This window comes from Hippoglossus hippoglossus, chromosome 1, assembly GCF_009819705.1.
Source record: "Hippoglossus hippoglossus isolate fHipHip1 chromosome 1, fHipHip1.pri, whole genome shotgun sequence".
NCBI lineage: Eukaryota > Metazoa > Chordata > Actinopteri > Pleuronectiformes > Pleuronectidae > Hippoglossus > Hippoglossus hippoglossus.
In genome coordinates this window covers 15,816,498-15,833,250 of record NC_047151.1, presented here as the reverse complement: position 1 = coordinate 15,833,250, position 16,753 = coordinate 15,816,498, and the positions used below count along the sequence as shown (strand labels likewise).

At 44.2% G+C, this 16,753-nt stretch overlaps 1 protein-coding gene across 14 annotated transcripts in view; it reads right to left on the bottom strand.

The window, feature by feature from the left end:
- The window catches only part of adgrl3.1 (adhesion G protein-coupled receptor L3.1), a 123,901-nt gene that overhangs the window by 48,380 nt on the left and 58,768 nt on the right, over positions 1–16,753 (bottom strand). For all 14 annotated transcript variants that reach the window (XM_034584511.1, XM_034584607.1, XM_034584615.1 and 11 more), the window contains exons 6-7: positions 11,504–11,518; positions 9,099–9,887 (exon numbers count right to left, since the gene is read on the bottom strand). In XM_034584511.1, the coding sequence (XP_034440402.1) occupies positions 9,099–9,887; positions 11,504–11,518 (804 nt within the window). The remainder of the gene's footprint in view (positions 1–9,098; positions 9,888–11,503; positions 11,519–16,753) is intronic.

Genomic DNA, 16,753 nt, shown 5'->3' with positions numbered 1-16,753 from the left:
ACCTGTAGCAGCTCGGTGGAAAGTGAGACAATGGCAGGCTGGCATTAAACTTGTTCCTGGAGTTGCCTATCTGTCACTGCACTGGTGGGGCCATAGAGATACTGTCAGTCACCCTGAGACGCAAACACATGATCATCTGAAATACAGACAGGCAATGCATGTGTGTGTGTGTGTGTGTGTGTGTGTGTGTGTGTGTGTGTGTGTGTGTGTGTGTGTGTGTGTGTGTGTGTGTGTGCCTGTGCACGTGTGTGGCAATGTTTTTCTGTGTGGGTAAGACTGTCTGTCTCTGCCTCCGCTCCGCTGCCGAGAATGCTCTTGTTGACTTCTCATACGGTAAACAGAGGGATCGTAAATCCACAGCACAAAAGGTAGGCAGGGAGGGGAGAGAGCGAGACGAGGGAAAAGCGAACTTCCCTTGGCAAGTTTCCCACATTGTCAGGAACGCGGCGGACAAACAGACTGCGAGAGGGAGGAGGAGTGAAACAGAGGCAAAGAGGAGAGGGATTTGATGGAAGATAGCAGATGAACAAAGCTGAGACGAAGTGTGAGATTATACTCGTTTATTATTCAAGATGACAACTTTATTTATTCATTTATTTTAGTATTGGTGACTTTATTTGAGTGTTTGCAGTTGGCAGACAGGAAACATCGAACAATCGAACCATCGACGTCACCATGTGATCATGCGCTGTAGCAATTTAGCCGCTCATTGTACTTTCTTGCAGTTTGCGTAAAAGTTACAGCCTCCTTGCCTCTAAATACACGCACAGACACACAGACACACACAGACACAGACAGACACACACACACACACACACACACACACACCATCCTGAACAGTAGGGAGGAATAGATCCAGAGGGGTAACAGCAAAATGATAATCTGACTGGAGGGCAAGAAGCTTTCTAGGCTGGATAGTCGCACAGACGTGAATAGGGCTGCATACTGCGATAACACACTTCCCCTATGGCTGGAGAGCTCGCACACAAACATACACACACTCACTAACAGATACTGACTTTTCCCTCAGTTGTGCACCAAGCAACACACACGCACACACACACATGCATGGTGCACACAAAAACAGCCTGAACAGAAATGTTACTTTTACTTTTCATTCACTTACGTGCAACTCAAACACACAGTCGTGTGCACATACTGAGCTCGTGGCGAGCGACTCGGGCCTGCTGATAAGACAGAACCAAGCACTTCAAAGCAGCGATACTTGGGAGATAGAAAACAACCTCAACTAATCGAGTCTCCCTCAAAATGGCTGCCAGGCACCGCCGCCACGTTCCGCAGCAAATGTTTCACATACAGATGCATCGCCCGCTCAACCCTGCTGGCTTTACCAGTTGCATAATCACGCTATCCTTCTGCCGAGGCTGGAGACTCCTGCAGCAAGTTTGCCGATTACATGCTTTGCTCTTAATCAGGGGGAAGTTCCGTTGTACAAAGCAAAAGCTAATGCAAGAGACCAGTTTTATTCTCTTTAATAATGGAGAGGATCACCAGCATGTTCCTTTAAAGTGCAGACTGGTGCCTGTGCTGTTCCAGACATGCATCAACTCTGTGTCAATTCTGTGAGGACAAGTATGAATATATAGTAGGTCTCCAGCAAAATCCTATTACTGTCTTATAGTGGAAGCTGTAGCCTCTAGCAAGTGACCCTGTGGTGATTCAATATTTTGTTCCCCATAATTTATCATAATGGCCCATCATTTACAGATTAAGATTGTATCAACTCTGTTTTGCCTCCTGTGAATGTTTTATATTCAAAAACTAAAAATCTGAAAAGACCACAGCCATGGCGGCACTCTCTGCTCGCCACTCTCTTCTGTATTTACTTCCTACGAGGCCGTGGGTTTCCCCCTCCATCCTGTTCTCCTCGCTGGGCCAGCTTAATTTGGCATCTGCTGTTTGGCAGAGGCGAAGCAGTTCTGAGGCCAAATGCAAGCGGAGGGCCCGGCTGGGGCAATCCAATCGATAAGGACACACTGCAGGTAAGGAACAGGTGCGCCAGACTGTGTGAAGCAGAGTTCAGTCTCTGCGGGGAGATGGCTGTGTCGTAATCTATTTGGGAGGGAGGGACATAGGTAGGGAGGGAGCAGGTCTAGAGCACAGGGATGGGTGTGGGTGGAAAAGAGGAAAGACGAGTGTCGACTAAGGTGTGAAGGATGCTACGTATTCATGTTGCCTTGTATAAAACCACTTCGAGGATTGTGGTGTCACAGTTTACATCCATCCATTATCTATATTGCTTACTGTTTACAGCAGGGGAGTTAGAGCCATATTCCCAGCTGACATTGGGTGAGAGGTGGGGTTCACCCCTGACAGGTCGCCAACGTATCACAGGGCCAACGTACAGAGACAAACAACCGTTCACACCTACCATCAATTTAGAGTCCCCACTTAACCTAAGCTGCATGTCTTTGGCTTGACTACCCTCAGAGGAACCACCCAGACACGTGGAGACCATGCAAACTCCACACAGAAAAGCCCTGGCTGAACTGGGATTCAAACTAAAAACCTTCTTGCTCTGAGTCGACAGTGCTTTCCACTGACATTTCACTTTAGAGACTAAATGTCAGTCAGCAGAAAGCATACCTCCAGCAAGGCCCAACTGTCCCCTTATGAAACCACATTTATAAATACACACTCATAAATGTCAGACCAAAACTGCCTGGTTTTCTTTATCAGCTCCATGAATTATTCTCTGACAAATCAACGAAAATGTTGAAGAATGCCCAATCTCGCAATATAAAAAAAATAAATCCTGGATCCGCAGCCTGATCTGGACCTGTATCAAAATTGTATGCGTCCTTCCCTGACCCACACCGCATCCCTCCACCAAGTTTAATGGTAATCGGTCCAGTAGATTTTGCGTAATCAATCTCCTTGTTGGAGGTAATGAGATCCAAGACACACAGGCGTACGAACAGAACTGATTCTAATTGTTCTTTTGTTATTTTTTGACATCCTATCCCAAAATTGGGAGAATACAAAATTTTGATTCCCACTTTGTAAACAATCATAAGAACATACTAAGCAACCCCGCAATCAATTTTGCCGGAGCTAAATCATCTCAAGTGGCGCGAGCAGCTCAAGGCTTTCACACACACATACACAATGCACCTTCACAAACACAACCACACACACAACATCTCAGTGTAAAAGCCAGGAATGTGCTGAGGGTTCGTCTAATCAGTGACCTGGTGAAAGAGGGGGCTCCACTTTAACCATTAACTCTTGTTTTTCTCTCCGATTTGGGAAATGCTGCTGCTAACGTTTCCTGCACTTCTTAGCCTTCTGCCGCTTGATTGCAATCTGGTGCCAAAGCGAGGGAGAGGAGAGGAGAGGGAGTCGAGGGGGAGGATGGAGTAAATTCGCGGAGAGGAGTTAAAGACAATAGATAGCTCCATGCTTGACTTCCTTAGGAAATGGAACTCTGTGATTCTGGCCATTAAGAGTTCAAAGGTGAAGCTGTAAATTTCTGTAAACTGACAGAGTGACAAGCAGAGGTCAGGTCTCAGTGTAACTGCGTATTTAATGGATTAGAAGAGAATGGCAGAATCCGATTCATCTCCAATGAGGATTAAAAGACTTTCAATATTTGATTGCAGTTTTTAGCAGTTTTGGTCTATAATACAGCAAAATACTTCAAACTCGTCATCATTTGTCTCCTCACTGCCGGCGGATGTGTTGGTCATGGGGTCACGCAAGAAGTCAAACACGGAGCATCTGTCTCCTTTAAAAGATGTCCCGTGGGTCGCCAAGTGCTTCATTTAGTTTGTCTTGTTCCTTCAAACATTTCCTGCACGTCCCGGGGTCGGAATCGTGTCACGTCAAATACAGCCGCACTTTCTACCATTTAGCTTCAGTCGTTTTGTTGTTGTGTCGACTTGAGTTTGAGCTAGCTACTAGCTAACTGCAGGCTGACGTTACGTTCTTCCAGAGCCACTTAGAGAACATCGCCAGAGAGTTAAGTGTAATGTTAACTTGTATTAATCTTGCCTGTAAGCAGGGCAACTATTTCAGGCACTTAAACGGAGAACCAATATCTGCATTGTGATACAGTCCGGTAGGTACCGGCTGTGTAGGATTTCGGAACCTGACCCTATAAAATACACCTCTAGGGATCCTTTATCCTGTCAAATATGAAATCAGATCGTCTCACCTTAACTAAAGAACTTAAATGGATCGTCACTTTGAATGGCTAAAGTGAAGCAGCACTAGAACATACCTGTACAACTCCAAAACAACTATAGAGATGTGAGTAAGCAAGGGAAAGTGAAAACAGAGAGGAAACACGAGTGAAGCACTGATAAGAAAAGCAGCGTTTACAAGACGTGATCTACTCAGTTTTCGCCATTTTGCCATTTTGCCCCTCCCTTCCCAAAGATGCAGATAACATGAATAATTTTGCGACTTGGTGGGAAAAACTTTCTAAAGTGTGGCAAAGCAGACTGGAGGTGATAAATTATTAAAATGTTTCATCGGAGCCATGCCGCTTGCGTAGGGCAGGCATCTATAATATGCATGTAAGAAGACGTGATGAAACAACTCCATAAACAGTAGAGAGTGAGTGAGTGTTTGGGGAGCGCGGGGTGGGAGGAAAGGGTGATGCAGACAGAGACAAGTGACTCTGACTCTGTCTTTATGAAGGCATGCACCAGGCCTCTATAATACAGTATAAACATCCGATTAAATAGGCCTGTGTGATGCAGGGAGGGGCTGAGAGCAGAGACAGGATGGAAGATAAAACAGGAGATAAGGACGACGCGGGGGAAAACAGGGAGAAACACGATGTAAAGGAGGAAGATATACGAGGAGGGGAAATATTGAGATTCCTGCCATTGTGAGTGCGAGTGTGAGAGACGGAGAGAAAGAATGGGGATTTAACAAACAATGAAGAAACACAAGCAGACATGTGAAACAATAAATGTACACAGGCACATCACTTCCTTCTTAAGTACCAAGGGAAGGAGAATATGCATTTCAAAAAGATCATTCTCTGCCGCGTGCTGCATCAACAGCGTGATGGAATACAAGGGAGGAAATCTTTATATCATCTGTTGGCCTAAGATGAACTAAAGCTTGATTTGATTTGTTCCATGCTCACAGGAAACCTCAGGTGATACATTGGGTTGTGCTACAACCTTTCAATAATATGGTCAATATGATTATTGTTACTATAACTTACACTAGAAGCTTCAACAGAAACACTATTCATTCACTGTAAATGGGGTCATGCCATGCATTGCCAAGCTGCCTTGTGGTTCCCCCGTGTTGCTTTACCTGCGCTGCGGAGGGTCAAAGTTGATCACAGCTACATTTTTCAGCAGCTCAGGCAGCAGCGAATCAAATTTTGTTGAAATCCTCAAGCACAGGCGTTCACTAATCAGATCATGTTAAATCAAATGTCAAAATGGGACTGGAAAGACGAGGCACAGGCAGCTGCTGATCCTGGTGTGTGGTCATCTGGTTGTGGAGTTGCTGTGTGCTTCTCCTAAGCGTTGCAGGGCACGCTAGCAGGAAAGCCGATATAGTGAAAACATTAAATCGTGATTGTTGTTATGATCATGTTATGATGATGTGCTGGGCTTTCCCACCGTGAAGCGTTAATACAATGGGTCCTGTGTCAAACTTTGGGATATAATACATAAACAATTTTTTTTACTGCTGGTTTACTTAGTATGTTCCAATTTTTCATTTATTTTGAAAAAGTTATAACTTGTAAAATGTTTCATCCAGATCTAAACTCTTCAGTACTTGAAAAGATTCAGGTTTGATAATCTCCCCTATAATGTATATTATATTATATAGTAAATGGTCTGCATGCATGTTTTGGCAAAGATTGGACTGTGCTGAAATAACTGTCACATTCAGACACGTGTCCTAAAAGATAAACCGTCTTGTCAGAAGGCTGCAAATGACCCACAGTGACCTCCTCTGAACTGACCAATGAGCCGCCTGCACTTTCCCAGCTGGACAGACACAACGCAGTAATTGGAGCTCTCGCTGCTCCACTCCAATTATACACAGTCCTCCGTAACCTACCTCGGCCTTCTCTTACTCCATGGCCCATTTCCTGTCTCATTTTATGTCTTTAAGAAGTCCACATGAGCTGAAACAAAAGCAGGGCGAGCATTAAGCTACATCAGTAATGAGTGGAAACCCTCCGATTGGCCCCTTTCCTTGGCCTCTTTCCTGAACTGGCGAAAGGAAAGAAAAGGAAAACAAAAAGACTAAACAGGACTGTTTGACCACTGCTAAATATGCTCATAGTTAGTCCAAACAGAAAAACACATTTCTGAGTTTGGAAAGAAAGAAGGGGCCGAAGCTTGGTCCAGCTTCAGCGACAAAATCAAACTTCAATGAATCGACTTGTCACCTCATTTTCCGAAGAATGGGAAAATCATGCAGTTGAGGAAGTTAATTTATTCCTTGTCTTCATTGAGTGAAGCAGCGTAAGGAGTGAGGCAGCATTGATTGTATGTATTTATCTCTGACTGGTCAGCAGTCTGGCTTGTTGCTGTGCACTGGAGGTCGTTCTCCACATTGAATCCCAATTGATCTCATCTTTAAAGCCTCCTGAGACGCCCAGAGCTCCATTATGAGAGTGATCACACTCTCAAGTGTACACCAATAAGCTCATGAATAGAGAAACACAAACTCGCAAGGTAATTACACAACCACATTAGCTTATAGGTGTGGGCATTGTTATGCATGCATTAACTCACAGTATAACTTTTTTTACAGCATGATCTCCTTTCACACACACACACACACACACACACACACACACACACACACACACACACACACACACACACACACACACACACACACACACACACTAACACACACACACTGATCGGTAGAAACCAAGTTTAATGCTGCCTCACTCTATAATTCCTTGTACTGCCTACTAACTGCGTGTAAGAGCATGCGTTGATTCAGACATCATTTAATAAGACATGAAGCCAGACTGCCTTGACCACTCCATAGAAAGGTGCTGAAAGGCAATTATGCTGGGCAAATAGCCCTTCAGGCTCTAGGGGCCTAAGCCCTTTCATCCAAAGGAGGGAATGAGGAGGAGGGTGGACTTTACCCCGGAGTTGGACGAGAGTCATTCTGGGTCAGACTGTAGTTTCGTACTGACGCGGCAACACCGGTTTGGTGTTGTGAGTTGATCTGAACGAGCCAAGCCCGGCAACAGGAGGTCAGTTCATCCTAATGTCTCATCTTTTCATGTGGAAAGTTTTGGCTTCTGTTAGATTTCTGCCACCAACCAAATATAGAGATTGTCAGAATTGTTGTGGTGTTGCTCAAATTATTTCATAGCTAAAGTTAGAACAACAACATCATAAATTTAGGCCGTTTTGACATGTTATCACTTACAGCATATGAACGCGAGACCAATGTTCAATCTCCTTTTAGCTTTGTTTTCATCTCAGCCTCCTAAGTGTTAGTTTTAAATTTCTGGTTTAATGTGTCTGCTGACTGCCCCTGCTAGAATCTCTAAAGTAAATCTGTACGAATGAACCAAACCAGGAAAAGTTAGTTAGAGTTACGTGATAATTATCTCCGCCAAAGACATAATTATCGCAGGTTAGTTTGTTTGGTGGTTTGCTTGATTAGTTTACATCACTGTACAACCCTGAGCCGTATAGTTTCTGTCCACACCAAAACTCTCTGCTTACTCCTGCAATAACTGTGAATTTGCACATCTTATATCTTTTTGTATGTCATATTCCTGCTTACCTCGTTACATTATCTTTAAATGCAAACAACTACTGCTACTTTGCACACTTGTCTCTTGTACATATTTGTCATCTCTTGTTTATAGGTGTATTCTTCATTCTATTATATTTTAGTACGTGACAGTTTATTCTAGTTCTTTATTGTGTATCATTTACTTAGGGAGTATGTATAGTTTTATTACATTTTATGTTTATTACATTGTATTTTGAGCTATTTTAATTCTTCGTAACTGTTTTATTGCTACTTCTCTATGTGCAATGCCCTTCACATGCTGCTGTAACACAATAATTTCCCAATTTGGGATCAATAAAGTACCATATATCTATCTATCTATCTATCTATCTATCTATCTATCTATCTATCTATCTATCTATCTATCTAACAATAGTGATCAGAGCAGATTTAAAAGGTCTCTTTCTAGAGACAGTGTCGTAGTTAAATCCAATGACTGTTTTCACTGGAACTGCACAATATGTACGGCATTACTACTGCAGGCAACAACCTTTGCAAAGAATAGTTAAAATAAGACAAAAAAAAAAAGAAAACTGTCAAACACAAGCATCTTCAGATTGTCCTCCTATTTGGATATCCTGTATGAAAGTGCTATCAGTTCCTCTGCCCCCCAAAGACTCTTGGCTCCATTGTGGAGGAATGTTTTATCATCTGTTATGCAGCTGGGGGAAACTAAAGAGAAGGCTGGCAAGTGGTACAGTAAAATGCAAGAGGCATTTACAGTAAGACTCAGCATAACATCAGATAGAGGTAGAGATCAAGGTAGTCTTTATGACGTCTTTGTGAATTATTCTTTTGCTTGACTAGAAAAGCTGAACAATTTCCATAAATAGCAGCTCTGCTGACATCTGTAATTTCACAGACACGGCTATATCCACGACCAGCTCTTAAAGTCATTCTGTTTTTTTGATGTCGGAAAAACATGCAGGAACCATGGGTGGGGTGAGGCGGTGGGGGGGGGGGGGGGCAGTCATATTTGTGAACGGTGACAGCACAGATGGTGCTTTTTCCTTTTGTTCCTTTTTAAGTCATTTAGCAGAATTATTTATTAGATGGAGATTAGTGGCTGTAAGTATCCCTTATGTCACAACAAAAAGCATTTATCATTAATAGGATTATTAAAAGCATCACAAATATGCCAGGGCATTTCATGTGACAATACAAAATTTAAAAGGATCACATCACTGACTGTCCAGTAAATGTTGTGGGGGGGAAAGTTCTTAAAGCAGCATATTTTATTACACATGGTGCAAAAACGAATGTGGAAAAAGACATTAAGAAGGGCATGGGGGGGAGAAGGAGGAAGAGGTGGGACTTACCGTTGTTGCCGAAGTCCAGCGAGTACTTGACCACATGGTAGTTATTCCACACATACAGCAGGTTGTCTCTCGGGTTGTAATCCACTGCAGCGATGTACTGGTAGGAATTGGGAAACGGTATGTTAACGGTCATCTCCTTGCTCTTGTCAGTGTTGTACATGTAGTCTATTTTGTTCCCGGTCCCCTCGTTGTCGTCGTCTTCGTAGACGGTCTTGACGACGTAGAGGACTCCGCAGATCATGAAAGCGTTGGAGGCAGAGCGTTTGTCGTAGGTGGTGTCCCAGGAGCCTTCGATACGCAGCGTGTAGGGGTTGAGCTGGCTCACCACGATGCGCCCGTTGTTCTGCTCTGTTGCATAGATAACCCACAGTCCGTTCTCGTCCACAGCGAGGTCGATGTCCGACTTACCGCCCCAGCGGTAGGGCGAGGTGTCGTGGTAATTGGCATTGGCGATTATAGCCTCACCGCTCTTGATGCGCGTGCGCAAGTCAAACTTTACAATGTTGCGTGTGCGCTCCTTGTTGAAGAAGAGCGCGCCATCATACACCACAAAGCCAGTCCCGTCCACACGATGTGGGAGTTTGTAGGTGGTGGTGGGACGACCTGCGACGAAGTCCTCTTTCGACGAGTACTCTGTCAGCGTGTCTGTGCGGTATGGGGTCCAGGGCATGTAGTAGATCTTGTCTGAGGCCTGTAACGGGTCTTTGCACCACGCACCGGACTGGTGGTCTGACTCAAAAAGATGTTCGCTTTGGTACACCCCTCGCAGAATGCCAGGACACAGAAATACTGAGGAACAAAGAACATTATTACATTAGATTAGAAGTGTTAATGCAGTTGTTGGTTGTGAGAAAAGGCGTCTGCAGCTCCGATCACTCAAACCACATTTGAAGGGTTGTGTGTGGCCTCATTCTTTTTGCAACGTGAACGCAAATGAGACCTGAGCCACATATGAAGAACTGCCAAGCTAACATCTCTGACTCGCTACAGTTTAAATGGGTTCTTACGCTTCTCAATGTCCACACATTAATTTGTTTTTTAGGCACCGCCACAATATCAACACTGATAACTACATGATTGATACATTAAATAAATGAGAAGAATCCTCCGTAATAGCTGTACGCATGGATACTTTTGGCCCCTCTTGACGGCACTCGCCTTTTCTCTATCATCTGACATATCTTTAAAATCATACCGGGTAAAATAAACATAATTTGGTCTTTGTGAACAGAAAAGTCGTTGTTTGTGTGTTACTGCATATAGCATGGGCGAGTGAGATCCAATCACAATTGGTTCAAGTGATTCACTTAATGCTGTTTATTCATGATTGGATCTCTCAAGACAGATGTTACAGTAATATCAGGTTCTAACAGGGCCAACAATTTCCTGAAAGCGCATGTGAAATGTTTCCCTCTTTTCATTAAGGTTGCAGTGTGTTTTAACTTAACCGTAACCACCACTGATGATAGGCTTGCTGCGTTGTGGTTTGGCTGTTGTGTAGTCACTGTCATTCTTAAGCACAACAACAGCAGCAGACCTCCTATTCAACAGATAATACCCTGCTCTCACAGCTAAGAGAAAATGAGAAAATGGCACATTTTGTTCTACTTCCCCCTTTCCCTCAATTCCCATTTCTCCCTCCCTCCCTCCCTGGCTCCTCATTAGCTCTCTCCTCCTTTCTCTCCTTTCTATTTCTGTCAGGATCGACCAACTGTAGAACCAAACATGTCTTTTATAGCCTGCTGTTTCTGCAATTGTTACAGTAATTCATTCCCCACTCCGTGCTTGGTATTCCCATCCTGGAATACTGGGGTTATGTTTTATGAGTGATGTGGGAGATGTAGTAAATTCTGGGAAGCCAGTGCGACCAGAGTCGTAGGGACCTTTGTAATTTAACTGGAATGCTGTCACACATATGCACGCACACACGGCAGACACACACAGACACGCCAGATGTGCATTGTGGTTTTCCCATTCTTCTCAGTAATATAATTCCTGATCCCACGCGGAGCCCTGGGAATATTGATTGAATTTTCATTGGCTATTCAAAGCGCTGGCGTAATTTTCATATCATTTGAAATATTAAATGTCAATGTAATTCTCTGTTCATTGGCTCATCATAAAAAGTGTGCTCCACCCGTGGAGAGTTTGTTAAGTGACATTCTACACGATACCATGGAATAATATGGGCCTAGAGTGTGTCTAATGAGAACCAGTGTTTCTAAATTGCCTCTATATGCTGAGATCAAGCTCTCTTAATACAGCTGCAGTGACTTTGAAAGAGATGTCATTCTGCCACGAGGTACAAAGCGCTTCAGGCGCTGGCACCAAAAAGTGACGCCCAGCCCCGGATTTTGAGCATGTGTACATGTGAGTGAGTGAGGGCCTGCACGTTTCAGACTTACCTTTCTGTTCCACTTCTGCGCGAGCCACAGGCGAAATATTTGAAGAGGAAAGAGAGAAAGAGAGAGATGGAGACAAAAGACAAAAATAGATTAATGATGCAATAATAAGGAAATCGTGATAATACAATCTCAGATCTCCATAATCGTTCTCATATTTCATCCTAACCATGTGAGAGTGCCAGGATGCTCTCCATGTGCGATTGGTAATAACATTACGTAAGCGTCTGAGGAGACTGCGCTGCAACGGGGAGGCGATCTGACAGTAATGCATCTCACATGTGTCACACATGGAGACACATGGGGGAACCGACACCAACGTGCCCCGTGCAGACACAGACAGAGGGAGCCGGGCACTGAGAGCCAAAGCACAAGACCACAGGACCACATGAAACAACACACTCGTATTCATAGTATCCGTGGTGGTCCCTATTCTGAGTGCAGGACAAAATACAGCAATAGAAAATGACCTGATATAATGAGTTCTTTAATGTTTGCTAAAAGCAACGGAGTGATGAAAAGCACAAAACGATTTGATTACTGGGTCTGCATTTCAGTAGAGCAGCCAAAACTGCCACATTGTAATGCTTCCTGATGCACAGTGGGTGAGCTGATGCTTTGTGTGTGTCACCTACTTGTGTGTGAGTGTACAAACACCTGTGTGTGAGTGTGTGTGTGTGTGTGTGTGTGTGTGGAAGTGGAGGCAGTCTGAATGCACTGGTTTTCTTCAACCAAAACATCAAAAATCCTGCTCTATTATATTCAAAGCGTTATCCTTAGAGCTTCAGAGGTGGGTTGCTCATGTCGCCTCCCAGTGAAGTGTGCACACTTGCTTAGAGCATCTTAAACATATGAATTCCATTCCACCTTGCTCCCTGGGGGAATAAGTGGAATGTGAACATGGCAGAAACCTAATCCTGCAGGCCCACAGGCGGCCTAAAGCATCTGGGGGCCCGTTTCAGGAGCTAAAGTGGGGCCCTACCCTCCCATAAAAAAAATGTGCAAGGATTGGTTTACATCAATCAAGGTGGATTTTCAGACTTCATCTTAAATGCATTATGTGCATTTTCAGCATTACGGATGGCTCAACAATTCCCTTAATTAAAAACTGAATTAGGAAGAAGCCTAACCTTTCTACTGCATCTTTCTGCATTTAATAAATGCTTTGTATCAGCTGGCTTTAAGAATTCCCTCAAGTAACAACAAACACCATACTGGGCTGTAAAGTTTATCCTCCCCCAGTCCCTACAGTCCAAATGGGCTTTGCCACCATATCTACAGTATTAAAGGTATAAGTCGTAAAGGTCAATCCTATCAGCCGTGTTGAAGTTAGTTCTCCAATAAACCATTTAAATGTATACAGAGATTTTTAAGGCTCATTTAAAGTCGATGTTAGATTCACATATGGAAAAGGACGGAGTCTTGTGCCTGTACTCTGTGTAAATTTCGTCATACATACGAAATTGGGAAAAAAAGGGAGCAGTACCATCAGAAATTGTGGGGGGGGCAGTGCAGCTAATAGTGCAGGTGAGATGACCATGAGACACAAAGAAGAAATTTCAACAATGGCGAGTTGGTAAGAAACCACCGGCGTCTATAAGATGTTACTTTGAGTGGTCACAGTGACGAACACCCGTCTTTGCCAGCTTTGCAGACAAATTTTGGAACTCGCCAACAAGAGCCCCAGATTGCAGACAAATTGTGTTCGATGGGCAGTCACCATCGCTGTGTGTGAATTCTTCAGAGACGCCAACATGTCGTCTCCTCCGACGAGATCTCGAGCAGGCTTAATATCTACACAAAGTACAGCCAATCAGAGTGCGAGAGAGTTTCTTTCAGAATCAGAACGATCACTATCTTTTTTTTACTTAGGTTTTTTTACGTCCCCTGAAGGGAATGTGTAGTTTGTGAATCTGTGGCTTGTTAAAAATATACTATAGCTCCACACAGAGAAAAAAAGTCGGCCACAAAACAGTCATAAATGCAGAGTCATGAATAAAAGGGCTGAACAATGAGGAAAATACATGTGGACTGGTATTTTGACTGAACATTTTCTGGCCGCACATAGGCTGTCACCGCTGATTTAAAAGCCAAAAGCATGACTGACGAAGATGAATCAGTCCTATCTGATTGTGAAGACTGTGATCAACAGGAAGACTACAAGACGGATGAGGGAAACAACCCAGTCGTGTCAGCATTAGATGAGAGGGACACCACTGTGTGCCCCGCGGCTTTGGCGTCAGGTGAAGAAGAGCCCAGAGTGCCCCCCGCGGTGCTATCGTCAGGTGAGGGAGAGAGCAGAGCCGTGCGAGCCCCCTGCAGCTCCAACACTGGATTATGTTGAGTGTTCAAAAAGTGTGTTTCCTTACTATGAAATAAAAAAAATGCCACTCTTCTGTGCTGTAGTGGTTTGTTTCCAATAAGTGTAGGCCTATATAGTTTTGAAGTGAATTATTAAATTCTTGCAAGTTAGTCAAGGGCCCTTTGGAGGTCTCTTTCAATAGAGGGGTGAAACGGCCTTGCTATAAGGCCGCTTATGTGCAGGCCATGGCCTTGTGTGTCAAGAGCTGCTGAATGGAGCTGGTCCCTGGAGAGCGAGGAAGAGGAGAGGAGAGGAGAGGAAGAGGGAGAGGAGAGGAGAGGAGAGGAGAGGAGAGGAGAGGAAGAGGGAGAGGAGAGGAGAGGAGAGGAGAGGAGAGGAGAGGAGAGGAGAGGAAGAGGGAGAGGAGAGGAGAGGAGAGGAGAGGAGAGGAAGAGGAAGAGGAAGAGGAGAGGAGACAGGCAGAGTCCTCAAAGGGAAAGTGTTCAGAGAGACTTCCGACCGGCACATGTTTATATATAGCACAAGTGCACTACATATTGCACAGTACATGCATGAATTCTTTAACACATTAAAGCCTAATCTCACCACCAACCACAAGACGTACACAAACACATGTGACATACAGAAACACACACACACACACACCACCATTAAATCCTAGGCTCATGAAAAATGCATGGTAACTGGTGCGGCTTAGCACAACTCCCGATAAATAAGCAATCTATGGAAGGAGATCGTGTTCAACCTAAAACAAGAGTGAACAAGCGTGTGCTGTCCCGAGTTAAGATAGGTAACGCTTCGCCACGGGGAAGCAGTTCCCTTGAGAGAAAGAAAAAGAAAAGCAGAGAGTGTGTTTAAACAGATGTGTTTGTGCGACAGACACACACATGTACTGGCACGCACACGTATAAACAATACAGAGAGACACATCGCGGTTGAGACGACAGGGATTAATGACACCCAACAACAAGGAGGCAGCTTCACCTGAGGCTCCCACAAAACCTTGCTGACGCCAAAAGGAAAACATGCAGAGTTCAAGGTTGCCGGAGACTAATAGATTTCGAATGAAAAAGTGTGGCAGCAACAAGTAGACCAAATGGCACGCGAAATGTCAAACAAATGTCATTCAATTTGTGCTGTTGCTGAGCTCATTGCAGGATTTTTTATTTTTTGTGAGGCATCTGTTTTTAATCTCTATGACAAGGGTAAGAAATGAGAGTATTTTTCCACAAATCGCAGTCATTCATCTCTCAGCGCACATGGACTTGACAGAGTGAATGTAGGTTGCCGAGACATTTGTTGAAACCTCAAGGTTCTGTCAAGGTTAGCTGGAGCGGCGCATAGCGGTGCAATAGATGAGAAGTCTTTTGTGCTAATTCAGAAACTGTGAGAATAGGGAGGAAAAATACGGAGTGAAACACCTCGCAGAAAAAATGGTTCCTACGAAAACGTCAACAAGAAAAGCATCTTCTCTCTATCTTTTTACGTGTTTGTTTCCCCATAATTGAAACCTGCAGACGTGCGGCACGTTTTTATTCGTCCAGTATCTTTGACTGATCATTTGAGAAACCACTTAGGCTGCATATTGAATGGTTAGTTCTGCAGCTACAGAGGAAAACATTATTTTGTCCATTCATTCCTAGTGAGGCTGAGTGAATGATTATTAGAAAGCAATAGCGGAACAATAACACCAACAGCCTTGTTTAGTTTCATTAAAAACCATCTAAATATTCATTAATATCTGCAAAAGTATCTTGAATGTCTGTAATCACATGAACGGCTCTGACTCTGCCTGCGCTGTCTTTTCACCTCGTTCGTTCCATTTCCCATTTCTCATACACGTCCCACACACACACGCGCACACACGCGCAGACCCAGTGTTAATCTGAATGTGCTGCGGTGTAAAGATAATTAGCATTTTTATTGAAAACGTATGGTTTATTAAGGATGTATTCGTCGTGGAGGGAAGGCGGCGTGTATGCTCATGAGTGTGTGTTAATGTGTGCATGGGTGGGGCACAGAAGCGTGCCTGAGTCTGCAGACAACGAGTGGCGACAGCAGCCTCACCACTATTATCTCTGATCTCCAATCAGCTCAGCCGGCTGCAGCCCAAGGTCATTTGCGGACACGGACGTTTTTCATCTTTTCCCCGTCCATTATCCTCTTCTTTCTCTCATCCTCACCTGCCATCCCCTTTCATCGTTTTCATACCGCGCCTCTCTCCTCGTCCACTCCCTCTGTTATGTCCCCTGCATTTCTACCACTTCACCCAACCCCAAACCCTGTCCACCCCTTTAACTGTGTCTTTTTATCAGTTAATTCATTCTCTCTGTTCCTCGTCTGCTGGCCTCGTCTAACCCATTTCTCTCTATCTCTGTTTCAGCTGTGGCTCGTGCTCCCTCGCTCCGTCTCTCTCTCCTTCTGTCTTTTTGGTTCCCTTCCATCTTTCTCTCGCTCTCTCTGGGAGACACTAAAAAAAATGCCGCCCGCATATGTGTGCGCACACATATAGTGTCCATGCAGAGAGACGCACACCAACGAACGTGCCCACACACACAGGGATAGAACTCTGCCAGCGAACAGTTGTTTCCACGACATGTGCAAACACACACACACACACACACACACACACACACACACACACACACACACACAGCTGTTCTCATGTCATCATGATGAAGTTATTCCAAGGGTCCAATCTGACAGAAGTCTTTAATTGGACAGACAAGAAGGTGATTTTATCTTTTAATTAGCTTTCCTGTGGAGCCAACGTCTATTGTCCAAAATAGACTGCGTGGGTATTGCATAACATATCACTGGTTTTCTCTGTTTAATACACTTAATGTGGTAGTAGGCTAATTGCTTCATAACGGCAGTTGAGAACCAGGGTCTGAAGATTAGAGAATGGACAGACATAATCGAAAGATTCA